The sequence below is a fragment of the Cavia porcellus genome, unplaced genomic scaffold, assembly GCF_034190915.1.
Source record: "Cavia porcellus strain 051 isolate PalLab524CR breed Dunkin Hartley unplaced genomic scaffold, mCavPor4.1 scaffold_2, whole genome shotgun sequence".
NCBI classification, from domain to species: Eukaryota; Metazoa; Chordata; class Mammalia; order Rodentia; family Caviidae; genus Cavia; species Cavia porcellus.
Genome location: NW_026947485.1, coordinates 40339662 through 40367229, shown reverse-complemented (window position 1 = coordinate 40367229; position 27568 = coordinate 40339662). Strand labels below are relative to the sequence as shown.

The window sequence follows — 27568 nt, the reverse complement described above, 5'->3', positions numbered from 1 at the left end:
AGATTGGTTACATTTGGGATGAGTGATCCTGTAAGTGAAAGTACTGAGGATAATCCCTCTCCCTGTTAGAGAAATTCCAGGTGGGAAGGGAGGACCACTTGTGTTGAATTGGATTTTATAGGTGGCTGTATTAACTCATGGCATGTTGGTTTAGGTCCTCCAAGAAGCAAATAGCAAGATAGAATACATGTGCAAAACATTCACTAAAGAAGGTGCCTCTGAGGGGAATGGGAAGAGGGCTGTGGAAGGCTGGGAAAGCCATCAGCACACTGCAGCTAAGCCCACTGCAGAAAAGCAGAGATGGAAGAAGCATGGTTAGGAAAGATCTGCAATGGAGGCAATTCTAGAGACAATTCTCGTAGACCTGATACTGAGACCTTCCTATAGTTTGAATGTATGGCCAAGGTATACATGCTGGAAACTTAATTTTCAATGCAGCAGTGTCAGAGGTGGTGCCTAATCAGAGAGGATTTGGGTTCTAGGGCCAGAGCCCTTATGAATGTACTAATATAATAACTTGGGAATATCACTAGAGCCTTTCCTCTTTTCTTTTCCTTTTCCTTTTCTTTTTCCTTTTCCTTTTCCTCTTTTTTTGTGGGACAGGGTCTTACTATATAGTTCAAGCTGGGCTTGAACTCACTGTGTAGCACAGGCTGACCGTGAATTCTTGGCTACTCTCCTGCCTCAGTTTCCTAATACTGTGATTATAAGCATGCACCACCACGCCCAGCTCAAAGCAGTTTCTTTAAAAAGGGAGCCCAGGCCCATTTGTTTTGTCTCTCACAAGTTTACTTGCCCTTCAGCCATCTATGATATAGCAAGACTCTGTCTTTAAAAAAAAAAAAACTGTATCAGAGAGGATCTGGTTAAATGCCCTCATCATGGTCTAGGACCGTGTGGCAAATCTGTGGTACGTGTGCAGCAGTGAGCATACAGAGCCTTCTGTTGACACATGAGCCAAGTCATTCCAGTCAAGGTTTGACAAATTACCAGCATCCACACAACAGCAAAGATCTCATTAATTGTGCAAAAGCTTTCCAGAAACAAACTTTTAACTTTCAATAAAGTGTGTTTGTATCATTGAAAGCACTGTTACAGTGTTTTTCTTTTAAGACAAAAAAAAGTTATTGTCTGAGTTGTTTTTTTCTAAACTAAAACTTCAATATTCAGGGTTAATTGTAATACTGGCATTTTGTGATAATAAATGGGTTTGGGGTTGCTGTTTGGGCACTTGGTCTTCTTTACCGCTGCCTTGGAACTTCTTGGCTTCTAGAACATGAGCTAGACAAATTTTCTCCTTTTTCTTTTCTCCCCCCTCTTCTCTCTCCCTCTTCTGTCTCTCTGTCTGTCTCTCTCTCTCTCTCTGTTCCCATCTATCTCTCTCTGTCTGTCTTATGCAGAGGAACAGAAAATGTACTGAGACAGTCCACACTGCCCTCAGAGGAGGAGTATTTTTCTCCTGTAGGTCCGCCTTTGTAGCTGTGCTGGCTCAGTTATTGTCTTGGAGCAGCTGGTGGAAAGCGTAGCCCTGGCTGAAATAGCAGTGATGGATTTCAGAGCACAGCAGCTGGGCTGTCAGTCAGTTATGCTTCCTGTAGTCAGAGATCCAAGAGGCACGTTTTCATGATAGCCATATAATTTTCAACAGTCATAGATAGATACAGAAATAAAAGTATAAAGATAAATATAGATGTAAATGTAGACTCTTTAGATAAATGACTAATTCCAGAGCAGGGGAAGACAGTACAAGATAAATCTGGAACATGGTGTGCCAGAAAAAAAAAGGAAAACTCAGTGATAGAGGACTTGTCCAAATGACACTGAAGCCAGCTTGTCCCTGCTCCCACTGGCCAAACTGGGAACCATTGGTACATCAAAAGAAAGAACAGTAGTAATGGATTAAAAACCTTTGGGCAAAATGATGTCTGATGAATCCATACTGATATGTGTACAACTAAATAAATGAACAACTTGGGTGTTTGGTAAGAGATGGAAATTACATAGTTCAAAGTGCTTGCTCCCAAGGTACCTATTAATCACACAGCCAAAGCATGTAAATGTACAGTGGAAGAGGCTGGCAGATACCACCCTAATCAAGTGACCGAAAGTAAAATTATTAATAAATTATAAATCACTGCATAACTTAAATCTATTCATTAAGAACACATAAGCCAAAATAACTGGTTTACATTGTCCGAAACTATCAGGGCCATTATAAGTCAAAGACCGACAGAGAAACAGCTCCAGCCTAACTGACAACTGAATGGAACACCTGATTCTAAACTGTGCAGTCCACACTTCCCTGTGGTTTCAGCTTGTATGGTCAACCTCGGTCCAAAAGTATTAAAACATTTTAGAAATAATTCATGAATTTTAAATTACACATCATTCTAAGTATGATGAAGTCTCATGCCATCCTGTCTCGGATGTTCGTCCCTTTGTCCAAATAATCTACACTGTTTATGCTCCCTTCAGTCACTTAGCAGCGGTCTTGGTTTTTAAATTGAGTGGCATGCTATTGTGGTGTTTGTGTTCAAGTAACCAGTTATTTTAATAATGGCCCCAAAGAGCAAGAGGCATGATGCAGGCAATTTAGGTATGCAAAAGAGAAGCTGTCACATGCACTTTTTTGTTTTTATTTTTGTTTTTTTGAGACAAAGTCTTGCTGTGTAGTCCAGACTGACCTTGAACTCAAAAGGCTATCCTCCTGCCTCATCCTCCCAAGTGCTGGGAGAACAGCCATATACCACCACAGCTTGCATTCTTACTTTTTAAGATTCCTATTCTCTTGTATGGGTGCACCTTTTCTCTGTGAGCAAAAACCTGATGACTTCCGAATTATCTGATAGTGGGAAGGTTCAAGCTTACTACAGCCTTTGGCTGTGTGGAAAGGAGTGGGAAGGGAAAATGTCAAGTACTTACAGAATTTTTGACAAAGCCTGCTTGGGAGACCCATGCTGTTTGTGTTTCTGTCAGGAACTCTTCATGATGCCTGCAGGAAGGGTTCATTTTTAATGGAACCCTCAATTTCTCTCCACATTTGGAGGAGCCTTTCAGTTTCAGTACTTATTCTGATACAGAGAGAGATGACTTTCTGTTAGACCTCCAAGGCTGTTATGTCCCTTTTTACATGTAGACTGTGAATTATCCGGCCGTACCAGACATATGTAATTGGGGTAGAATTACTGTTACACTCAAAAAGGCAGAACTTACAGATTTGTCTAAAGCAGCATAATGTCATGGCACATAATTTCATGTTCTCTTTTTCTTTTTTTCTTTTCTTTTTTAATTTTCATTTAATTTTTTTTGAGACAAGGCGTCACTGTACAGTTGAAGCTGTGCTTGAGCATATTTTGCAGCCCATAGTGGTCTCGAACTCAGCAACAGTCCTCCTGCCCCAGTCTCCCAAGTGCTGGGATTACAAGCCTACGCCACCACACCTGACATGTTCTCTTTTCTTACCAGGCAACAGATTATGCACTAGTATGGGGTTCTGAGCCATCTTTAGCCAGTAGAAAATTTCCTGAACTTTCATTAGCGACCAAAAGAAATACAAGACAGTCAAGTGCATGGATAAGAGAGGATAGGATAATTCCATTTTCACTGTCTCCTACTCACTTTTCAAATTGCAGTCTTAGATAATGGGGAGGAGAAAGACAAAAGCTAGGGAGGCATGTAGAAACTTCTGGTCCTTGTTTCTATGCCTGGAAAACTTGACTAGAAGAATATGTTCCAGTATTATAAAATGACTGAGTGTTTTTTTTTACACTTAAGAACTCTGAATTTTTTTTTCTGGATGTTTTAAAGCAAAAGTGAAATAATTTCTATAATCTCCACATTGAAAAATCATCTTATCCTGTGACCTAAATAATTCCATTCAGAAAATATTTATTGTCTGCCTTGTGCAAAGTACTTGCTAGCAATTGATATGGAGATAAATGTGACCCTTACCTTCACAGAGCTCATCATTTCACAGGGGAGATGACACTGTTAATAATTGCCTGATAATTTATAGTGCTTTATCAGAGGGATGCACCATAAAGAGAATATGTGTGACTCTCCATGCCTGGAATATAGTAAATGCCCAATAATGAAGGTTATTATTATTTCATGTATTTTTTTTTTCTCTTTTTACTGCTAAGCACCAGTATTACAACTAACTGTTCCTCTAGGGGAAATCTGTAATTAGGATAAGAAACTAAGAGAACACAGCTCTCTGATGCTGAGCTTTTGGAGGAAGGGAGAGGAAAATAGTGGGAAGAGTGTGGAATGAGTTGAGAATCTAAGACCTTAGGAAATGCATGTGGCAAGTCTTAACTGGCTTGTTGCCATTTACTGGTTGGTAAAGAGGGCAAGGATGAAGAGTGCCAAGGGCCTGACCTGTAGGTTCTAGGCTGGCAGGTATGCAGTAATTCTGGGAATTGATTTCAGCAGCATTAATAGGCCTGGATCATTAAACAGCTGTGCTTACTATTCTCTAGCTTTTCACATTGAAGCTTATCTGTGTGAAATTTTCCTTGCTTATGCTCTGATTCCAGGTTTTTCCACCAGAACCCGTGCATTGACTGTGAAATGTCAATGTTCAGTAATTCATAATGCAGTCACAAATATTTCTTTATTCTTTTGGCATTTAAAATTGCCAGGACATATCAAACTGTCGAAAGTGCAGTTGTCCCCTATACCCCTCCCTGTCCTCGATAGCTCTTTTTGGGTGGAGCTTCTCTCTGACCCTGTTAGGGCTCCTTGGATTTAACCTTAGTTAAATCCTCACCATGGGGGCTGGAGGTTTAGCTCAGTGGCATAAGCGCCTGCTTTGGAAGCAGGCAGTCGTGAGTTCGATCCCCGGTATTGATAAAAAGGAAAAAGACAAAAAACAAAACAAAACAAAATCCTCACCATGTATCAACATCTACATCTGCTGATTTGGGGTTGTTACCTTCTCTGTGCTGCCAAACACAACTCTGATAATGACAGCATTTGCCAGCATGCTTGTGTGGTGACTCAGGAGACAGGGTGGCCAGCAAAGCAGCCTCTTTGTGGGAGTGGATTTTGAGAAGTGCTAATTCCGTGGTGGTTTGGAGATATTAATATCATGCTGGCAGCAGATAAACAGGCAGCAGAGGGGCATATAATAAGAAGTGAATCAGCCACAGTATCTTTTCCTCCTTTTTCTACTAGCACATTTTTTTCTTCTTTTAAGTCTGTTGTCCTGAGTGTAGATGATTGAAACCCTTAAATGGCTTAAGCACACACAGATACTGATTCGTCCAGCTCCCACATCCCCACAGTGTCATTTTCTAAGGACCACTAGTGTGTTAAGAGTTAACTACATTTTCAGTCAACACTAAGTCATAGCATATGGCACAGCAGCCTATTGCTTACTGTACCCTCTCCCTAAAGGGCAGTGAACCAGATGGTGTGAGTGGAGCCTTTGGTGTAATTGTGACATACACAAAGAAAGACATACCCACCACACTCCCTCAATAATATCATGTCTTTAGCTGTCCAGAATTTTCTATAGTTAATTTTCTAAAAATGTATTTTTGCAGTTAGATGTTCACCTCAAAGTGCTCTTTCCAGGTTGGGGGTGGGGACAACTGTGCAAATATGCTTTATTTGTTGCCTTAGTGTCTTTTCCCATGTACCTTCTCTAGTTAATAGTTGCAGGCCTTCTAGTGACACCTCTCATTCCCTAGTGGGAGCAGCTGTACTGTTCTAGTGAAGAAAAGAAGACTCAGCTGCATTTGAGAATTGCTTCAAATCAGAAGATCTGAGATCTTCTGTGACCCTGTTGGAGTATTACTCCAAAACTGGTCATTTCATGTTTAAACATTTTGCTTTTTCTTTTTCCCATCTGGTTTTCTTCTAGCAGAATGGCTCCTTCCTGTGGTAATCTTCCCCAATTCATTCGTGGCTCTCCTCCAAGCCTACTTTTGGTGGGAGATCCAGTCAGGAGTAGTGATAAGAAGAGAAGCACTTTGTTAGGTTAAACCAACGTTTCTAATGTTACCAAAGTAAAACAAGACATTTTTCACTTACAGTATAGGCTGGGAAGGAGATTTTGAGAAATTTAGGTCATGCTTTTATGTGTCTCTTTTTTTATCTATGTGCCTGATATTTTAGAGCAGACTTTTCTTGAGGATAGTGACTTGTTTATATCTTTCTGTAAATAGCCCGACCTAATGTGGGCTTTTTACAGATTTTTTCCTAGTTTTTATGTATGGATTGATACAGCATCTGACTGTACTAACCAGAAAAATGCTGAGCTAGAGAACTTCATTATTCAGCCTTCTATTTGGATTTCTAGCTTAGCAACTCGTTGGTCTTGAAATCTTTAGCTTCTCCCTCCCTCTGCCAGAATGCATTAAGACTTCCAGGTGCTAACCGTTATTATTTCTGTTGACTGAGCCCCTTATGTACCTCTAGTGCTCACTGACCTACCTTTCTATTGCAGAAACATCGCTGAGGCTCTTGTCAGCAAAGGTCTAGCCACAGTGATCAGATACCGGCAGGACGATGACCAGCGATCCTCACACTATGATGAGCTGCTTGCTGCAGAGGCCAGGTGCGTCAAAAATAACTCAAGTAAACATGTTGAGACTCATAGCCCTGCTTTATTTAGTCTCGCTATCGTATCCATACCTGAGCTAAATGGGTTGGAAAATCAATGCTAATAGAGCTTATATTCATGAAAAAGAAAGCACACTAAATTTGCAGTGTAAGCCTTAAGTATACGTGGGCCTTATTTTTTCAAACATGCAAAAATATATTAGATATGATCTCTGTGTATCGGTATAAAAGAACCATAAATAGGAAGAGTATATTAGATATTTTTATCAGCACTCTGGGACTAGCAGGGAAGCCCTGCTTGTGCGCAGCACATTTGCCTCTGTCTTTTACCTTCAGAGGCCTCTTGTCCCAGCCCCTCCCACTTATCACCTTTAGACCTTTTGTCATGTACAAAGGAAATGAAAACATTTATTAAGAAATGAGTTTTGGTTTCAAACACTTCTGACAGCTGGCAGGAGAGCACTTGAGAAGCCCTGTGACATTTTACTTTTGTCCTTCATCCCAGTGGCTGGTTGCCCCAAGGACATGCATACTGCTCAGCAGTGTTTCTTATGGTTGACATTCCTCAAGGCTCCTAGTCCGGGAGACTTTTGTTACTGGGCAGTATTGGTAGGTGAATGATTTCCACACTTCTAGGGAACAGCAAGAACTGAGCTACTTAGTACTGCACTGACTTGGGTGGCTCAATATACTGCCTGGACCAACCAAATGTATTTGTCTATTGCCTCACAGTGATTGTGTGAGCTTTCTCCATGGCCTCTGGGACCCATTTAGTGCCAAGATTTGGGTCATTGTCAGGTTATGCACTCCGGCTAGAATAACAGTGGGTTTGAGCACATTGTTACCTATTCCCAGCCTAGATTTTGTCATTGAAATCACTTCTTTTGCTCTTTGGCCCAAAATACTTTTACCTCTAACACCATGTCACATACTCATGGATAGAGCATCTGTAGAATGTCACACAGAATGTCAGCTAAAAAATCAGTCTGACAGGCTATTGAGGGTTTTTGGATTTTTTTCTTGTGGACTTTTTCCTGAAGGTTCTATCTAGGACATGATTCTTAAGTACAAAGATTTTAGTGAAAATACTCTTATCATTGATTATTTAAGGCTCATTTGTAGCCTTTGGAAAGGCAATGTGTTATAGACCTATAATTGCCTTTTTTCTTAATCCCCCTCACTGTCCTATATTATCTACTAATCCTTTGTGGGCTCATAGAACCCATGATGGGAAATGTAGCTTCACATCTGCTAATACTGTGTCATCATGTAGCTTCCTAGCCCCTTTAGAAAATGAACAGTCGGGGCTGGGGATTTAGCTCAGCAGCATAAGTGCCTGCCTTGCAAGCAGGTAGTCGTGAGTTCAATCCCTGGTACCGATAAAAAAAAAAAAAGAAAATGAACAGTCACTGAAGTGTTAAGTGGTATTCACAGGACAGGCCCATGACCAGCAGATAGAGCCTCGTTTGATGTCAGCTTAGACAAACCAGTACTGAGAGCAATATTGTGAGATGTGTTCTTGTATTTCTAGTGCTGGGTTTGTGGTGCCACTAGTGAACATGTAATTCTGACAGGCAGGTAAGAATGAAAATAATTTGCAAAGCTCTTCTGGAAAGTGAAGCTAGAATAAGCTCTCATATTATGCTGTTAGCAATAGCCATGGTGTATCTTGTGACTGTTGTTTACCAGCTACACATATAGAGAGGAAATTGTTTAAGATTTAGTTTTTAAAAAGAAAACAACCTCTGTAATGCTGATTTTGTGTTGAAGTAATGTAAGGAGATGTATGCTTGCTGTAGCCATGAGTTGCCTAGCCTAGAGATAACTGTGTTGAGCTTTGTTTTTAAGACTGATTGTGGAAAAAAAATGGCTTCAGGGCCATTGCACTGTTGCAAGTTGAGTAAACAGATAGAAATTAACCACTTCCCCAGGCCCTGAGGGATTGCCCTCCACAATACAGGCCTCATAAAGAGTAAAGAATTAGGAGAAACAACCAATCTGAACTCTGAGTGAGTTTCCTTCTCAACCTTACTGTTAGTGACTCTGAAACAATGGCCCAGTGCCGCCTTGTTGATCCCGACAAGGTGAAGTGAAAGCCAAGAAAGGCTAGAATACCTGCTAGGCAGTGATGGAGATTTTGTAGCCATTAAAAAGGATTTCCAGTACAGAATGTACCTTTTATTTTTATTTTTTTATTTATTTATTTTTGCAGATAAGTCAATGTCTTCCAGACCACTTGTGTGCTGCTTTCTTTTGCTTAGGTGTTGGCTTGAAGCACTCCATTCACCTGTGACAGCCTCTGTATCTCCCCTTGGCACTCTCACTTGCCTGTGTCACGAGAGCATGTCACAGCTCTTTCTGCATGCTTCTTCTGCCCTTCATCCTGCCTGCCTATTGAATATTATCTGAGTTTAGGGTTCTTTCCCCCTAGGTAGATTAGCTATATTTTTTCCAATTGAACTCTGCTTTGTGATTTGATGCCCTTGTCAATGAGGTTCCTCTGCCTCCCAGCTTAGTGTCCTCTGTAGATCTCGTTAGCAAGTTGTTTTCTCCTTTTTTTGGGTCATGAATAGAACCTTACTCAATAAGTAAGGCTTTTGTTTTGACCCCAAGTCTCTCACTGCATGGACTGTCACTTAACTGTCTTTTGTTTATTATCCTTCAGCCACTTTTTAATCTTCAGTGATTGTATGCTGAACCAAGCCAATTTGACTTAATTTCCCAAATAAAATTTCTTGTGCTACTGTGTCTAATGCTTTGGCAAAAACCAAATTAATAACACCTTCTGCATTTATATCAGTCATTTATGCTGAGACTCTTTAAGTGGGTTACGGCAGGTTGCAAGGCCATGGTTTTCATTCATCTCTCAACAGTGTGGATTCTAACAAATTTCCTTGACCCTAACCTTGGTTCCTTGTTTTTTTCTGGGGTTATCACTGGTGATATCAGCTGTGGTGCACTGTGTTCTTCATTGACTGCTTTTCTGTGCAATGCCGGGCATAATCCTTTTAGAGAACATTCTAAGCTTTAGGGAAAGGGCAGGCTGTTAACTTTTCTGACTTCTTAGGTCAGCACAGCTACCTGCCTAGGAGTTGATGAGCTTTCCCAGGACTGCAGCCACTGCTTCTCTATGAAGAGGATGATCTACCAACCTTTCTCAGATCATCTCAGAGAGCCCAGGATTATGTTAGGTGCTCATTGAAAGTACAGGTGAGACAAAAGGAAGAGAAGAATAGCAGTATGTAGTGTCCTGGTAGTTTTCTAGCATGTCTACTGGCCTGCTGGAAACAAGCTCAACCACCTCACCAGCTGTGTGCAGTTTGCTGACCCTTCAAGAAATCATTCAGGTGTCTCAATAATTGGCCCATCTAGTGCTACCGCATCTTTTTGTTTAGAGGATAAATAAGCCTCTAATTCCCAAAGGGGACCTTCCTTTTTAGCTCGGGTGTCTGTCATCAGCTGCCTCTTCCTTTGTCACCTTATGTCCCAGTAAGGTAAGGTTTTGGCATTTCCCTGCATATCCCAGGCCTTGTTTCTCTCACTGGTTACAGTGAAAAGCCTATGATGCTCCAGTATGTTCCTCCCAATATTTTGCTTTTACTATTTTGTTTTTTAGAGTCAGGGTCTTACTCTGTAATTCAGGCTGGCATGAACTTACTGTGTAGCCTAGGCTGGCCTCAAATTCACTGTGATCCTCCTCCCTCAGCCTCCCAATGCTAAGATTACAGACATGTGCCACCATGACCTGAGCCCCCAGTATTTTTATTCAAAATTACATAGATATAGCTGGCCCACAATTCTTTGTGATACTCCTGAACCTGGTCTTCCTTTTTAGCATCCTAAAGGCTATCTGGGGAATGTGACACGTTTCTATATGATCCTAATGTTTAATCCCCAGATTAACTCTCCAGATTTCCAGTTTTTATTTTACTTTAGTGTGATTAGCCTACCTACTTTATTCTTAGACCAAGTGAGTGTGTTCAGTTTAAAACAGAGCTTTTGATTTCTTCATGGAATATCTCCTATACGCTACTCAAGTTTTCCCAATATAGATATTATTGAGACTGTTTTTATTTTCAAAATGCTACAAAAACATATAGTTTACTTTATCCCATATATATGATATAGCATATAACACATACCATATATGTGATTTTGGAGAGACCTGAAGGGTGATGATATTCTTCCACATGAACTTTTTGTTGAACAGGTTCTAGACAGTGAAGATGAGCTGGGAACAATTGGAATCAGACCAAAGCATGACAGTATGCCATTTTCTTTAGGTACACACACACATGCACACACAGGGGCAATCACTACTTTAAAATTATAATAGTCCAAGAATTTTTAGAAACTATTAGACTCTGTAGCTAATTATATGATGATATAAGTAATATTAATTCTTTTTTTGTCCCTCCCCCACCCCCCAGTAATGTTAATTCTTAAGGAAGGGCTTCATTCCTGTGAGGTATCTTTTAATTCTAACATTTTATGATTTCAAGGTAGAATATTTGTATTTGGAAAAGAAGCCAATGACCGTTCTTGACCGTAGGAAAGCAATTACATTGCACAATCTTAGCATCTAAGCAGATTTAAATAAATATAGATTCATTCTGGACATACATAATGAGGTTAGGGTTATCTCAGGAGAAGAGAAAAAGGCAAGTCCTCTTTTGTGTATTCTATTTCTTGCCTGATACACTGCAGATTCTGAGAACTATGAAGTTGTCCTCCATCTGTGAAAGGCAAGCACGAACCTGCCAGCATCTCTCTGTCTCTTTTTCTCTCCTCTCTTCGCCTCAAGAATTCATATTCCGATTGAGTAAAACCTCTTTTTAAGCAGAAAACTAGTCTTCCTATCTTGCAGATGTATGTATCTCCAGCCTGCAAAACCCATAAACATTAGTCTTTTGGTTTTTTTCCTATGTGATTGGCAGCACCTACTTATTGTAGACTTCTCTCCACCTGAACCTGTAGAACTGTGCAGTTATTTTCATCACAGAGTTTGATCAAAAGGCTGTGTGCTGGTTGGTAACTCTTTCTTTGCCTGAGCCAGTATCAGTGACCATTATTCAGAGGCATGCAGCTTCTACTGAGTATCTCACTTGGTGATGCAGTTACTGGGACCACTAAGGGTTTACCAGTTTCCATGCATTTATAACAGTCACTTGTAAATAGATTTTGCAGTTCTGCTGAAGTGATATTTTGTTACTGTGTTTTGTAGTACTGGAGATTGAACCCAGGACCTTCATACTGAGCTGCATCCCCAGCCGGTTTTTCATTTGTTTTTTATTTTGAAACAAGGTCTCACTAAGTTACCCAGGCTGGAATTTGTAATTCTTCTTCCAGATTATGCCACCATACCAGCCACCAAAGTGTTTTAAGCACTACTGTAAAGGAAGTGTTCTTGGTCTTCTACTGTTGACTTAGCCAGAATAGCTGTACTGTTTTTCTGACTTATAGGGAAGTTTTCCCATAAAATTTCAGTAAGTGAGAAAAAATGACCTAAACTAGAGAAATTTTTTTAAAAACCTTTAAAAAAATAAACACTTTTTAGGATTTTTTTGTATCTTTATTCTTGTCTTCAGTTGTACTATCTTCATATCCTGGTTATGAAGATACAGTGAAGCATTCCTCACCAGCACATTTTGCTGCTGATACTTGGGCTAGGAGTGTAGCTCCATGGCAGAGTACTTCTGTAGTTTTTACGAGGCCTGGTTTAAACCCCAGCATAGGGGATTGTGGGGTCTTTAGGACTGTAAATGGCAGAAGTCAATATACTGGTTTGCAAAGTTCTGAATTTTATGTCCTAAGAAGAAAGCAAGTTTCATTTTTGTACCAGTCCATTGAGAAAATTGGTATAGAATTTCAGTGAGTTCTCTGAAAATGCTAGTTTTGAACTTTTAAAACTGATTTGCCCAATCACAGCATATAGATTACATGAATAAATCCATTTCCCAAGAAAATAGATTACCCGCCCCCCCAGGGACAGCTGTCAAAACTGGTTCATCTTGTATATAATGCCCTTTCATTCATTTCTTCTCTTTACTCTCATCTTCTAAAGTCCCCAGGTATCTTGGGTCCAGGAATAGTGGATAATACTGATGAATCCAAAAAAAAAAAAAAAAAAAGGTAATACATTCAGCTGTCTAAGCTGTCTACAAAGCATGCAATCTCACAGAGAAAGGCATTAAATAATTTTAATAGTGCCTCTGGATATTGCTATTTTTTTCTATTTCTTCTCTTTCCTTACCTATTTTGTTAGCCCTTCCTTTTTGCACCCACTTTATTAATACTATTTGCCTTACATCTTTTTATTTCATTTCTCATTTCTATTAGATTTTCCCATGAGAGGATCTCCCTGAAATTCATCTTCTGTGTTCCACCTCTCTTCCTATCTTCTCGATAGTTTAATGGTACAGCTTTAAATAAACCAAGATTTTTCACTTTGAAAATTTTCTTTGAGTAAAACTAGAACGTACTGAATAGTGTTAACAACAGGGCATTTACTTGAAGTTTTTTCTCTTTCCTTCCCTGTTTAATTGTAGATCCATGTAACACCAGGGTACTATAGGATTTTTGGTTCAAGCATCATAGAAAGCAGGAGTCAGATGAATTAACTTCTGCCCTCTTCACCCAGCTGCATTAGCTCATGCCAGTGCAGGTTGGAAACCAGCACAGAGAAAAAGAGATTGGCCTTTCTCCTAAATATCCTCTTGACTTCCTTTCTTTTTTAACTGTGGAAATGTTCAGCCCTGCTGCATTTTGGACTTGCAGTTTGGTGTCACAGTCATGAGGTTGCTAATTGGTTTCGGCACGTGTTGGGAGTGCTCACTGTTGGGGAGCAGGGTAGATCAGCTATTGCAAATGGATATGATAACAGGAAAATGCATTATAAGAGCTGGTGGGGAAGTGATTTGACGACACAGCTGAATGTGGGGAAATTTAGCTTTTTCCCTTTCTTCAGAAAGATGATGCACTCAACATCCAAATAGCAGTAATCAATCTGCATTTAAGGCAGCACAAATGGCCACTTCTGGAGAGCTATATAATGTCTCCATTTCCAAAGAATTTTCTCCTTCAGGGTATTAAGAGGATCTGTTCACTTCCTCTGTCCTCTCCTTCTCTTCCCTCCCCTTCCCCAGCTCCTTTTGACACAGGCAAGCTGTGAAAGTTGATGACTATGGACCTGAGGTGCAGTTGGATCCCAGCTGCTCTCTGTCCTGTCTTGTGTACCAAGCTGTTGGGGAAGAGGAGGTTCTGCAGGTCACAGTCAGGACTTAAACCAGAAACCCTCCTTGCCTGATCATTTCTGTATTCATTACAGTCTCCACTGGTTGTGTTTCCTAGTAAACTGTGCTAGGCTAACATTCCTAGATGACTTGGCTGTAGTTGGTGTTCCCCTTCTGGGTACTTCAGCTGTAAGTATGTGTCTGTTCGGAACAACTTGTCTTTTCTCTCCCATCTTACTGTCCTCTTGGCTACATCTCTGGCTCTTTTCACACAAACACAAATTGTTTATAATTTTGAAGATTATAATACTATGAATATAATTTTAATCCAAGATAAATCTAACAATAAAACAATCTCACTTGACCCTTTACCTCCTTGATTGAATGTCTTGTTACTTGTCTTTTTAAACTAATGATTCCCCAAAAAATAAAATGATTCCCAGGTAACATCACTGTCATTTGGGAACTTGTCTTAAAAAATAAATTTTCATATCTCTCTTACCCCCCCTCTTTTCAGCATACTCTTCAGGTGATTCTGATGCATACTAGAATTTAAGGATCATTCATATAAACAATTCTTGACCATCGTAATACAAACCAAATTATCTGTCCATTTATGACAGATTAATCACTTAATCCTTGTGATAATTGGAAGTATAATCATGGTTGTAAGTAATAGAGAACAAGGTGTAGCATGGACAAGCTTTGCGTTTCTATAGCACATCCTAGCTCATTTTCCTCCTTGACTCCTGCCTCTCCTTGATACTTTTATGAAGGCTCCTTAATTCCATTCCTTCCGAGTAGCCTCCATCACCCTTGGCTAATTTTATCTTGAGATGCAGTGGCAGTGCTTGCTTGATTTGGCTCCTCTGCAGTGTCAGGTGGCTAAGTGGGCCTGAGAGCTGAGCCTCTATTAGGTATATCCCTTCCTATTAGGTATATCCCTATCCTGCTTTTGTTATAATCCTTGGAAATCTCTTAGGAGGATGATAATTCAAATATTAATCACAGTTACACCAATGCCCAGAGTTTTACAGCTGCTTGTGAAGGGAAAATCTAGCTTGCTTTCATTTGCAGGATTCTTTGCATCTCAATTTCTTGTTAAGTCCATTGTGCATTTCTGTTTAATCTTAAACTGTCTCTGACTCCCCTTCCTGCTTTGTGCCCAGAAGTGAAGGATTATTTCCCATTGCTCTTGCTCTGGCATCAGGTTCCATGAGCCATATCTCTAGAGGATGGCAGTGGATCTTTTTTCAGTACCAAGTCAAGGTAGCTCACTTTGGAAAGCCATTTTTCAAACTGTATGTCAAAGAATATTGCTTATCACTCAATCAAAAGACATTTAAATTTCCTATGGCCGAATTTTTCATGTCGTAGTAATAAATGTTTTGCCAAGTGTTTGTCTTTGAATAAAAATAAAAACCCATAATACAGTGGTGGTTTAGGTGAACAAGTATATGAGTGCAAATATAATCGTGAAAGTGGAGATACATGCGTCAAACTGGGATATATAAGGAAAGAACTATCCAAATCCCAGGGAAGTCCACAAAGGAAGAGTCCATGAGGCAGGGCATGTTCAATCTGGGTTTGCTTTGGGAAAGAAATACAGCACTACTCCCTTGTCCTGTGACAATGGTGGCAAAGTTATGGTACTCATACCACAGTGGGCGGTGTATATCGCTGTAAGCTCTGAAAGGTTCGCCACCACTGTCTTATAACGTAGCAATTGCATTTCAATAAATTTATCCTAAGGAAATAATTAGCACAGTACCCATCAATTTATCTAGAAGTTATTCCCTATGATGTTATTTATAATAGTGGGAATATTGTATTCACAGAAGTACGAAGCAGTGGGGGATTGATTAAATTATGAAACATGTATCCATCTGATGGATTTACTGTGCAACTAGTAAAAATGACATAAAGAAATTAATGACATAGGGAAATGTTCATTTAGCTGTTGTTTGGAGTGAAAAAATGAGCCTATAGAACTTTCTCTAGAGTAGTACAATTTGTTAAAAATACAAGTGGGTGGGTATATGTGTACAAGCCATCAGAAAACATTAAGGGAGATTTTGTCTTGGAATAAAATAATGAATCATTGTTTCCTGTTATTTTTTTCCAATGGACTTTATGATCAAGACAGCAAAAACTATTAAGAACAACGTAAGTGCGGCAGTTTTAAATAATCTCACCTTCAAGAGGCTGTTAAACTGCTAATAACTATTTCTGTCTAGCACGAATGTGCTTTAATCCTAATCTGGTACCAGTAGCAAGTTGTTATCTGTTGTAACTGTATTCCCATCATCATTGGTTATTCTCTTCCATGAGCTCATAATTACTCCTCTGCTTTTCCTACCACTGCACACTCTTTGTAATACCTAGCACAATAGCTTGTGTCTTATTTCTTCCTTATATTAGTTTTAGATGAGAAGATGACCTGGAGTTCTTTGTTATTTGCTTCACTCCCTCATAATTCCTAGTGACTCATTAGTCTGCCCCATCTCCCTTGTCCATGAGGCTCATTTCCAGTCTGTATGCGCTCCATCTTTTCTGTCTTATCAGTAATTCTCATTTTTGTTGAAAATGCAGCTGTGTGATCTTAGCACCGCACCTACCATACTGCCCCTGTGCCTGCTCTGTGTGTTACTTTCTGAGTGACAGGACCCTGTTGCTTCCTCTAAGTACCTAGGAGCTGAGTAGAAAAGCCAGAGGAATTTTTTATATTAGTGCCATGTTTCAGTGTGAGATCTGTGTTTGGTTTACATTAAAACACTATATTCAATGATGAGGGTTGCTTTTTCTGATTTTAACCTCTTCTGTTAGAATTATTTTCCTTTCTTCTGAGTCATTTGTACTTCACAGTCGGGTAGAAATTCCTTGCAGTCCTGCCTCATGGTTCTGTTTTATTGTTTACGGTCGCCAGAGCTGTGCTCTCCCACTCATTGATCGCTCAGACGCCTGCCCATCTCCTCGAGTTCCAGGAGACTCTATAGGGATGCAGTGTGTGGTTCTCAGTGCTCTTTTGCTATATTTTCAGTTGTCAGGCTAGGCTTTATCTCCTCTGCCCCAGAGTATGGATTGTGAAACTGCATTATTCAAAAGAGCTAGAAAGCCTGGCAGTCACTTTGACATTGTCCAAGTTTCTAATTTGAAATAGTTTTAACATTCTCTATTAGGTTAACACTTACCAATCATTTATTTGTTCAGCTTTACTAGGCACACTGTAATTGAACTAGATAGCTCTGTGTTTATATAATATAGATAGTTCCATGCTAAATACTATACCAATACTGAGAACAAAACCTAACCTTTTTTAAAGGCTTGCAGTCTAATGGCAAAGATAAAGATTAACATGTAAAGCCATTTAAAAGTTGTATGCTGCTATTTAAAGTTGCATACTGAATAATGCATGAACACATAGTACACATTCATGTGTATATATTTTTGTCATTTCAAAAGATGCCATCAACTTTCCCTGCATCCTAACTATAGCTCAATTAGGGGACCCCAGCTTCAGAATTCCCAAAGCTGTCTTGTGTTTGGTTAAATGGTGGCTACAGATAATATGATTTTTTTTTTCATTCTTTTTTGTGTATCTGAAAAGGACAAAAAGGATCAAGCAGAAGAAAACCTCAGGGAGACACTGAGAATTTGCATGTAGGAAACAGAGAAGATGGGCCTCACTGAAATAGAATAATATGAAAATCATATGACTACATGGTATAGACCTATGAAAATCAAGTACGCAAATTTCCACTTGGTTTCCCAGAATGGAAGAATTCATTTTGAATCCAAGTAGGGAACAAAATGACAAAATAGGTTTTAGATATTCAGAAGTCAGATTTCCAGTACTCAGGAGGCTGAGGCAGGAGAATCGCCGCGAGTTCAAGGCCAGCCTGGGCTACGGAGTGAGCCAGAACCATATAGGTGAAACCCTGCCTGAGGGGGGAAAAAAAAAAAGCCACGTAGTAGTGGTATGTAACATTGGGTCAGTTATCAGGGTGTGCAGAATCAAAAGGGTAAACTTACCTAAAATGTTCCTGAAGTGAGTTGGTTAAGGCCCTGGCCTTGGAGGGTTCTAACTGGGCAAAGTGAGCACTGTTAGGAAGGAAGAGAGTCCTCTGTGTCGGGAATCAAAAGCAATTATGGACCACATTGGTCTCTGGTTACCCAGAAAGCATTGTTAGGGGAAATTAGAAACGAGGCAGCACGTTCTGGGGCTCCTGGGAGGCACAGAGCCTCCCTTGCCTCGGTACCTCACCTCCACCTCTCTATCATGTGCCATTTCAACTTTCCATTACTTTGTTGTCTTTAGATCCCTTTGTATATGAAAAGACTTCTTTTTTTGTGAAATTGTTGAAAGCTCCTGCCCTCTAGGAAAATTCGCAAACTATATTACTCCATAAGGTTTTGTGGGTATTCCTAGTGTCTTAGCTGAAGATCCCTCATCTCCCTAAGAATCTTGATGTACTGACCATTGTATGACTGTGATAAGATTAGATCTAACCCTAAATCCTTTGAATTTCTTTGAAAATGCACAAAAACATTTGTTTGGAATAACAGTCCGCTAGCAGTGCATTCCTAATGAGATTACCCTATGATTAGCCTGTTCCAAGACAGATGATAGGGGGCTGATCTCTGACTTGAGGAGGTTGGTGCTTAGGAATTTCTGTAGGAATTGGGAAGCCAAGAACCTAAGAGCAAACCATGTCCTTACGCGTGAAAGGCGTGTGTGATTCTCCTGGGTGTGCTCAGGCCACGGGCTTGACCTTTGCTGTCACCATCCTCATTTGCCTTCACAAGGCGCTGTAGTGGGATTGATTGTGTAGTCATAGGTGTTCAATCTTCTGGCCTTTCTGAGTCACAGAGTGAACAGGAATTGTCTTGGCCCACATATAAAACATATAACACAGTTAGTGTACGTAAGTAACAAACATGCTTTTTTTTGGTATATTGTAAATTACCAAGTTATTTCATGAAATAGCACAAGTCCAGCTTTAATACTTAAGAAATTTTATACATGTGCTTAATAACCATAAAACACTTGTCTTCACAGACACACACTCATGTAGGTATTACCAGTAATATCTGCATTTTACTAATCAAGTACCACAAATAAATGTGATATCTGATATACTTGGATTTCAGTTTGACTGACTGTGTGTGGTAGGCACCACAGGAGGCCAAGTTAGCACTCCCCGGCACCCTCCCCAAAACATTTCCTTGCCCCCTGCAGTCCATGCTGAAGCACTGCATACTCAAACGATGGAAAAATATCATTAAATATGTGTTATATTAACAGTTACAGTCTGTGGGGCAGCGTTACTAGCTGTCTAGGGCCAGGTTGGGCATGCTTGTTAGAGAGAGAGAATTATTATTAATACATGGCAAATTTTAAACTTTACCATCAAAGAAAGACTTTTCTAGTCATCTGGATGGAGGTCACTGCACACTGTCCACCGAGCAGCCCTGTGGGTCCTGATAGAAACCTAGAAAGCTGCCTTGTTGTCCCTTTGCACGTATATGGACCTGTACTAACTGTTCCTGGCTGATGAAGGGTTTAGTCCATTCTTGACACTGCTAATCTTAGTGCTCTTGCATCTTGGAGAAACAGGCTTCTAAGAGGAGTAGGCTTTGCTGGGTTTTTTTCTCCCAGCTGGCCTGAGCACCAGCCTGCCTTTGCGAGGAAGCAGCTATTAAACACACACAACAGGAATAGTTGGGAAGTCAGGAGTTTCATTCCTTGCCTAAGGAAAAAGGATGTGGAGATGCGCTTGCAGCCTGCAGTGTGGGGCAGTGTGGAGGGAGAGGGTGTTAGTGGCGTCAGGGGGACAAGGATTGGTGAAAGCAGACCTGATCTGTACTCCCAGCCAGTGTCACAAAGGCTCAGATTCCCAGTACCTTCTGAAAAGTGGCTTATGTGAAATGCAGGCAGAGCTGCTCCGAGAACTGTGACGAGGCAACTCGCCTTGGTTTCCGCAGAGCCTGGAGCTGGTTTGATTCCATGTGTACAGCTCTTCATAGGCAGGCCTGTCATGTATTCTCAGTGTCCTGAGGCAGACGCGTGCTCCCTTGCCAAGAGCAAGGCAAGGTGGCTGCCCCTCTTGGCTTCTGTTCCTGTCTTCTATGAGTGCATGACTGAATCTCTACCCTGAGCAGTTCCCTTAGATTCTCTGTGAGGAGATGCTCTTGCTGTGGCATCATCCTTATGTCAGGCCAAGGCAGGTTTGCTGGTGGTGACTCACTGAGAGTCATTTTTGTAGTGCTGTGGGGACAAGAACCACAGCGTGTCGACACAGGGAAGGAGAAATGGCTCACAGTGCTCTTTTCTCACAGATGCCTCTTGCATTGTAATGCCTCCTTTGTAGCACAGTTTAAATTTGGCAATTAATTACTATAGTAAATGTCAATATTTCTTCTCTTGTTAAGAGCTAACAAAACCCAAACTATTTCTGTTTATGTATAACAAACAGTATAATGTCACTATCTTGCTGCCTCTTGAATGTGCCAGAAATGATGTGATCTAATAATCATATCATATTGAGAAAAAACCATCTATGAAGGTCTTACAAAACTAATGCCCCAATACAAGTAAGCATCTGATAATTTGATTTTTAGGAACAAGGTACAGCGTAAGTGAAGTGTTTTTAAAAATATTGAGTTGTAGTTTTTGTTTTTTTTTTTAAAGTCTCTTGTTTTAAATGTCACACTGTTACCCACATTTTCTTGTTTGGATTGTTATTCTCCCCTCTGGAAAATATGTCTAGTCTTGGTTAAGTCCTGTCTCTGCTTATGGCACAGAACCACTTTACGATCATAAGAAGAAAGCAGAATTTTAGTTTATCACCTCAATGGCTTTGCCTCAAGGACCTTGGCTTTCTAACTTACTGCTCAAGCCTTGTGCTTTTCTCCTCTTGACATGTGAGCTGTTCCCCAGCTCCAGGAAAGGCCAAGAGTTCAGCAGTGCTCTAACATGAACCTGCCTGTTCACAGGGCAGATTCATTTATTTTGGTTGTCCTTGTTGTTAGAGGATAAGGCTGTAAGCATTTAGTGCCCCAGAGGACCTGCAGAAAGCTTAGCAGGCCTTTGATGCAGGAGGTGAGGTCCAGACGGATGCAGTGATCTCACCCAGCCATCTGAAGGCTGTTCCTTTCACCTTAGGGCTGCAGAATCAGCAGAGCTTATAGGTGGCTGGAGGAGGTTGTAGAAAAAGGGTAGCTGCAAGGTGTAGGCAGGGTTTTGGGAAGAGAGATCATTGTCTTCTGATCATTGGCTTTTATCAAAACCACCCAGTCCTCTTAGTTCCGAATCCCGAGGGTCCAGGGGCAGAGCTTGATAGTCAGCTCTGGTCAGTGGCCATCAACAGGGTCTCTGAATAGCAAATCATACTAAATGATGAAAGGAAATATTTTGACTCATTTGCAATTTCTAAAACTGATGCCCTTTATTCAAATTCAGGAGAAATCATTAGATTCAGAAATTTTTAAATATTTTCTTTAGGTTAATATTCAGACTAGTGTGAGTACAGATATGCCTCTCTCTTATTCTGGACTTACTTTCATTGTGGAGTGGAAACTAGATAATATAGAAAGCTTTTGTTTGTTATTGCTTTGGGTTGTTTCTTTGGTTTTTGTGACAGAGTCTCACTGAGTAGTACAGCCTGGTTTTGAATCACTGTGGAGCCCAGGCCTGCCTCAAACAGGAAGTGATCCTTCTGCCTCAGCCTTCTTGAGTTCTGAGATCATAGACAGATACCACTGTGCCCACCCAGCTTATTTGTTGTTTCTGAACCAGAAGCATTTCAGAACACTTGTGAGTGCCAGATCCACAGGGACGGAGGCAACCGATCTTAGTGGATGATAAAAGCCCAAGCATGTTAGAAATGTGGCCATAGATAGATGCAGGAAGCAGCACCCACCCAACTGGGTTTGTGTGAGTTTGGTTTAGATAGTTGTGTCCCCTAGGGCATTGGGGTGGGGGGAGATAAGATGAATTATGCACTTGTACAAACTCCCCATACTGAATATAATCATTATGTATTGAAATATACTCATAGTAATAATTTTTAAAAACTATCTTTTAAGACATGTTGTACCCCCAAAAAAGTTATGCATCCTGGGCATGGTGGCACATGTCTGCAATCCCGGCACATCAGTGCTAAGAGGCTGAGGCAGGGGGATCTCTGCAAGTGTGAGGCCAACCTGGGCTGCATAGTGAGACCCTGTTTCAAAAAACCAAACCAAAGAAACCAAAGGGTCCTAAGTGGGAAGCCTGCATAGGGAGGGATCTCCCTACTCCTGCATTTTTGGTGTAGCTAAAAGAGCTAGTCAACAGAGTAGGAACACTAAATCTCTGTGTCTATCTTTAAAACCTCACCCCTGACTTTACCCAAAAAACATTGCACAATCATGTAAAGGTAGAAATTTACTGGAGAGCTTTCATTAGTCTGCCGGTGATCATACCCAGTAATTTAGGTTTCTGCCCCTGAAGCTACCTTTCAAAGGATTAGGAGATAAAAGGTGAGAGATTGGAGTAAACCAACCTGTGGTCAAATGTGTGGCTGGTCCCTGAGCCCTCTGCTAAGTCTCTTGTTATTACAGCAGAAACCAGTTGCAAATGAGGCTTAATGTCAGTTATGTAGCATTTGCTAATTTTTTTCTAACTGTTAAATGACTTCTGTGTACAGTATTGCTTCACTCAGGACAACTTATCTTTTTACCTAGAAGGAACTTATTTCCATTAGAATTGGAACACTAGCTACATATTTTGCATTTAAAATGTTTCATGTGATTAAATGCTGAAAGAAGCATTATTACTTCTGTTTCTTAGGCGTGTGCTCTTTGAACTGATTCTTCTTTTGTGCCTGGAACAATCTCTTTAATTTGGAAACAAGTAAGGGAGCACTCTGATCACCCTGCACACTGTTAGCCTAAACTGGCAGCAAACTGGGCTTAGTAAAAGTTCAGTTTTACAATTCTCCCCTTCACTAAGGGCTCCAGCCCAGACTGGCTGCTCAACAATATACACTGTGATGTGTGTAGAGACACATTCCCTTTTAATAATTCTTGCATCTCCCTTTTCCTCCATCCTCCTACCCTTCCCCATTGGTATTTAATCAGCATAGTTTTTCTCTTTTTCCTTTATAGAGCTATAAAGAATGGCAAAGGATTGCACAGCAAGAAGGAAGTGCCTATCCACCGTGTCGCAGACATCTCTGGGGTGAGTTGGCTTCTCAACTGTGTGTGCCGTTCAGCTATGGCTTTCAGCTTATGTTTCTGTACCTTGCTCCTTTTCAGAACCCGAGGGTGAAATCTCTACCAAGCATCTACTTAACACATCTTTATCTATTTGTGTTTCATATTCTGGAAAAGTGAAAATAAAAACTTCCTTATATTTATTTACCTGAACCATCTCTAGGTTGCTTTTCCATTTTTAACTATTATGAGTTTAGAAAACATTTCTTCCCAGTTGTATTAAAATTAACTTGTAAAAAAAATCTCTGTTTAATTCTTACTAGGTATGGGAAGTCATTGTAAAAGGTCAAGTGTAGGTTTCAGAAACAAGATTTCCTCATGAATTATTTTTCTCTGTGTGCCTCTAAGTAGAAATACGTAAATATTCTTTAAGATAATAGCGGTTTGGGGTAATACAAATATACCCATAATGTATACTAACTAGAAGAATCAATGATGCTATCAGTGCCCAAATGAACATTTTGCCATAAGAACTTCACCCTTGCATATTTAGCATTTCTTTTGATTCAGTAGGACTTTCTTTTAGCTGAGAGGATTTTTTCCACAAGTGTTTATTGAGTGCTCACTGTATGGTAAAAACTGAAAATACTACACAGTGTCCAAAACTGATAATGACCCAACGTTCAAATGGGAAGGAGTGACAGTTGCAATCTCAGGTAGTAAAAGCTTGTTTGGAGAGAGATGATACCTACTGTGGGCGGATAGCACATGGCTCACTGCCAATTTGCATTCCATGGCCAGAGAAGGCACAGAAGATGGACAAACCGCAGAGCTTGGGGATTTGAAGGAAGGAAGTAAATCTTGGCTTGGTCTCAGGGAATTTGCCTAGGACACCAAGAAGAAAATACAATAAGCAAATGCTTCTAGAGCTCAGCCTGGCCCAGGACAGTGATGAATTAGAGTGTATTATCTTTCCTTTATGTCATGTTCCCAGCCTGGCCGAATCTTTTTCTCTTGGTCCTGCTGATTGTTTATTACAAATGTGTCTGGCCAGCTCCCCATTGTCTGGGTATAGTGGTTCCCTGGTCACTTTAAGCAGTGGCGCTCTGGACTCTTGTCTTTGTCCCCAGCCAGTCACCACAAATATCAAGCTACCAGCATCCTAAGAACTGAACTTCAGTGAAGAAGATGGGTGGCTGATAAGGATATGAGATCCAGTGATTTGCATTCTTTGTGGCTAAAAGCCTACTGCAAAGGCGTTTGAGCCACAGCTGACTGTGGCTTCTGGGGAAAGCTCACCATTAAGGGGTGTGACCATCCCCTGTGCAGTGCTGCTCAGCCTATTTTCTCTGCAGCTTCTCCTGCTGGATTGTTATTGTATGTGTATTATTAAATTCTATAGGTATGTGCTATGGCATTGTTTCCTTAGGATTGTTCTTTTGCTGAAGATATTGGAGTAATCAAAGGGCAATTTGGAGACTGTTAGCTGCAGGAAACAGTATTATAAATATTTGTTTGGAAAGACATAGTAGAGGCTCTTCTACATTAGGGCCATCTGCATGTTGGAAAACCAATTTAAAACATAAATTCTTAGACCTTTTTAGATGCCAAATTAAATCTCGGGGTTCTGTATATCAATTAAAAAAGTACATTAAAGCATGTCAGAATGAGCCAGAAAAACAACCTTGGGGATAAGTGCTTTCTTTTGTTCCATCAAGTTCATATTCTTGCTCCAGTTTGTCACTGGCAGTGAGGTGAAGTCTTAATGTGGTTCGTGAGGTGAAGATGGCCTGCTTTAAGCTGTTCTCTTAGGATTTCTTAGTATAGGGTTGAAAGGTATTTTTTATTGTTGTTTTGTTTTGTTGACAGTACTGGAAATTTGTTACTTTTCTCATTGTTGAGACAAAATACCTGGAACCCAAAGTTAAAGGAGAAAAAGTTTGTTTAGCTCACAGATTGTAGAGGTTCTAGTCCATAATTGGCTGGCTCTGAGGCAGTGTGGCACATGGTAGACAGGCATTGCAGGAGATAAACCGTTTATGACAAGCAGAAGGTAACAAAGCAAGGGACAACCATAATTCTTTATCTCTTATATCCTATCCAGGGTACTTAAGGCAGATGACACTCATACCCTTAATCATAGTGCTTTCTATCCTAGCACTGCACCATGAAGTAATTCCAGGATCATACACTCCAGATATAGTCACCTCTGAAAAAACCTCACCCATGGCTGCATGAGGCTTTGAGGGGACATTTAGATACAAACCATAACAAGAGTAAACCAAGGACCTTACACTTACTAGGCAAATGTTCTACCACTGAACTACATCCGTAGCTCTTCTTTCTTTCATTGTTTTGTTTTGTTTTCAGACAGGGCCTCACTGAGTGTCTAAATTGCTCACACTGGGCTTGAACTTGAAATCCCCCTGCTTCAGCCTCTTGTGTAGCTGGGATTACAAATACGCCCATGTCTAACCTAAAAATCCTTATCGCTGTTTTTAAATTTTCCATTGCCTCCTACCTTGATGCTATGTTAAGCCTTTATTTTTGTCAGTAGCAATGGATCTTATGAAACTTGACTACTTTTTTTTTTCCTAACTTACCAATTCACCCTTAAACTGTAACTCATTTTTGTACCTATTTTTATTCCCTTTTCTGTCTGGATATTAGAGAATTGATTTACTCTTAAAGTTATTTAAAAATAAATGCCAGTTAAATTTCCCTCAGTTACCACATAAATAAAAAGAGGAAAGCTTGAGTAAGTGGAAGACTGAAAGTGAAAAAGCTATTCAATTTAAATAAATGTCAGATATGACCTTGTCTGCCTGAATCACAAATTATTCAGCTAAGATTGCAATTTTTTGTGCCCTCTGTAATAGAGAAGGCTTGTCTTTTCCCCTCATTCTCACCTTCCCTCTTTTCATCACAGCATTAAGTGTGAGTGTGCGTTGGGTGCCCTTGTGTTATTTAAGTGAGATGTATGGTTTTCTGCTCCCTGGAACATGCTGGTGATTTTACTGCCTGAGGGACACATAGGCATGTGAGGTCACACAGGCAACCAGCTGATGGCCTGCTGGAGAATTGACACCTGGGATAATGGCAGTGTTATGTGCGCATATAAATTGGTTTCATAAAGGTTTCTTAATCTCCTTTAAATCTTCACCTATCTTCCCCACTGCCCCAGATTGATCCCCTCTTAGCTACAGGTCATGAAAAATGGAAGTTGTTGTTGAGCTGACAGTGCACACACTATGCTGCCAAAATAATTTACTATGAACTATTATTTGTGCATAATTCCTCTCCCCATACTCCTTTCCACACCCATGCATATATCCTTGAGGAAAAAAAAGACAAATAAGTCCAGTTTGTCTCCTAAACACACTGAAGAACTTTGAAGTATGAAAGAGTTTAAATCATGAGTGTGAGGCAAATGACTTGTATTTTTGTGTGATATTAATGCTTCTAGCTCGAGTTGAGTGTGTATCCTTTTTTTCTGTCTCTCTTCTTGTATTTTCAAAAATTCTTTCACAAGGGGCTGGGGATTTAGCTCAGCGGCATAAGCGCCTGCCTTGCAAGTGTGTGGATGTGCATTCGATCCCCAGTACCGATAAAAAAGAAAAAGACAAAAAAAAAAATTCTTTCACAAGGCAAGGGTCAGTACATTAGAATTCTTCCGTGTGGAGTCACAGCAAGTGACAGAGCTCCTTGGCTGACTGTTTTACATGGGGAATTGATGAGCCCATATACTGGATTGAAGACCCTTTGCCACATGAGACCCTGGCCCAAGGTGGTCCACCAGGTGTTTATTGATACAGATTTTTGATGTTAGAGTTTTGTTTAAGATGAAAAAAAGAGGGCTAGGGATTTAGCTCAGTGACATAATATGCGCCTGCCTATTATGTCAAGCGTGAGGTCATGAGTTCAATTCCTGGTACCAAAAAAAAAAAAAAAAAAAAACCACGAAAACAACAAGATGAAAAAAAGAGTATCTGTGTGTATCATCTACAAAATGAACCCCCATTTGTCTACTAGATCAGTGAGGTTCTAACTTACACCTCAAAACTTGGCCTACCTCATTTTTTACACCTATTTTCAGGATAACCAGTAAGGAAGAAAAAGTACAATGGTACCTTGGCTCATGAATTTAATTCATTCCGTGATTCTGGGGAAGATGGCCATGTAGAGGTTTCTGCAGGGAAGATTGCTGCAGTCATGTTCATCACCCAAGGCAAAGTTTCTGGATGGAAGCAAAATTTTGCTGAATGCTTTTGTTTGTCAGCTGAATTGTTTGCGAATGGAAGGTTCATGAACTGAGGTATTACTGTACTTACAGTCATGTCAGTCAAGTCACTAAGACCTAAAAACATGACTCATTTCCTTTCTCATTTTTCCAGGTATAGGAAGAGAGATGTTACAAACATGAGTTGTTGCTGTCATCTTTATAATGATCTGATTTCCTTCCAGGCCAGGATATTCCTATATAAGTGAAAGCAGCTAAGAATTTGACTGACTGGTTCTGGATCTGATTTGATTTTAAGGACTGGTCTGTGGGGACTGCTTCACTTCAT

The 27568-nt window shown here is 40.3% G+C and overlaps 1 protein-coding gene across 1 annotated transcript in view; it reads left to right on the top strand.

The window, feature by feature from the left end:
• Positions 1 to 27568, top strand: part of Snd1 (staphylococcal nuclease and tudor domain containing 1) — a 418031-nt gene that overhangs the window by 221617 nt on the left and 168846 nt on the right. The window contains exons 13-14 of the mRNA XM_003475164.5: positions 6455 to 6565; positions 22953 to 23025. Coding sequence (XP_003475212.2) covers positions 6455 to 6565; positions 22953 to 23025 — 184 coding nt within the window. The remainder of the gene's footprint in view (positions 1 to 6454; positions 6566 to 22952; positions 23026 to 27568) is intronic.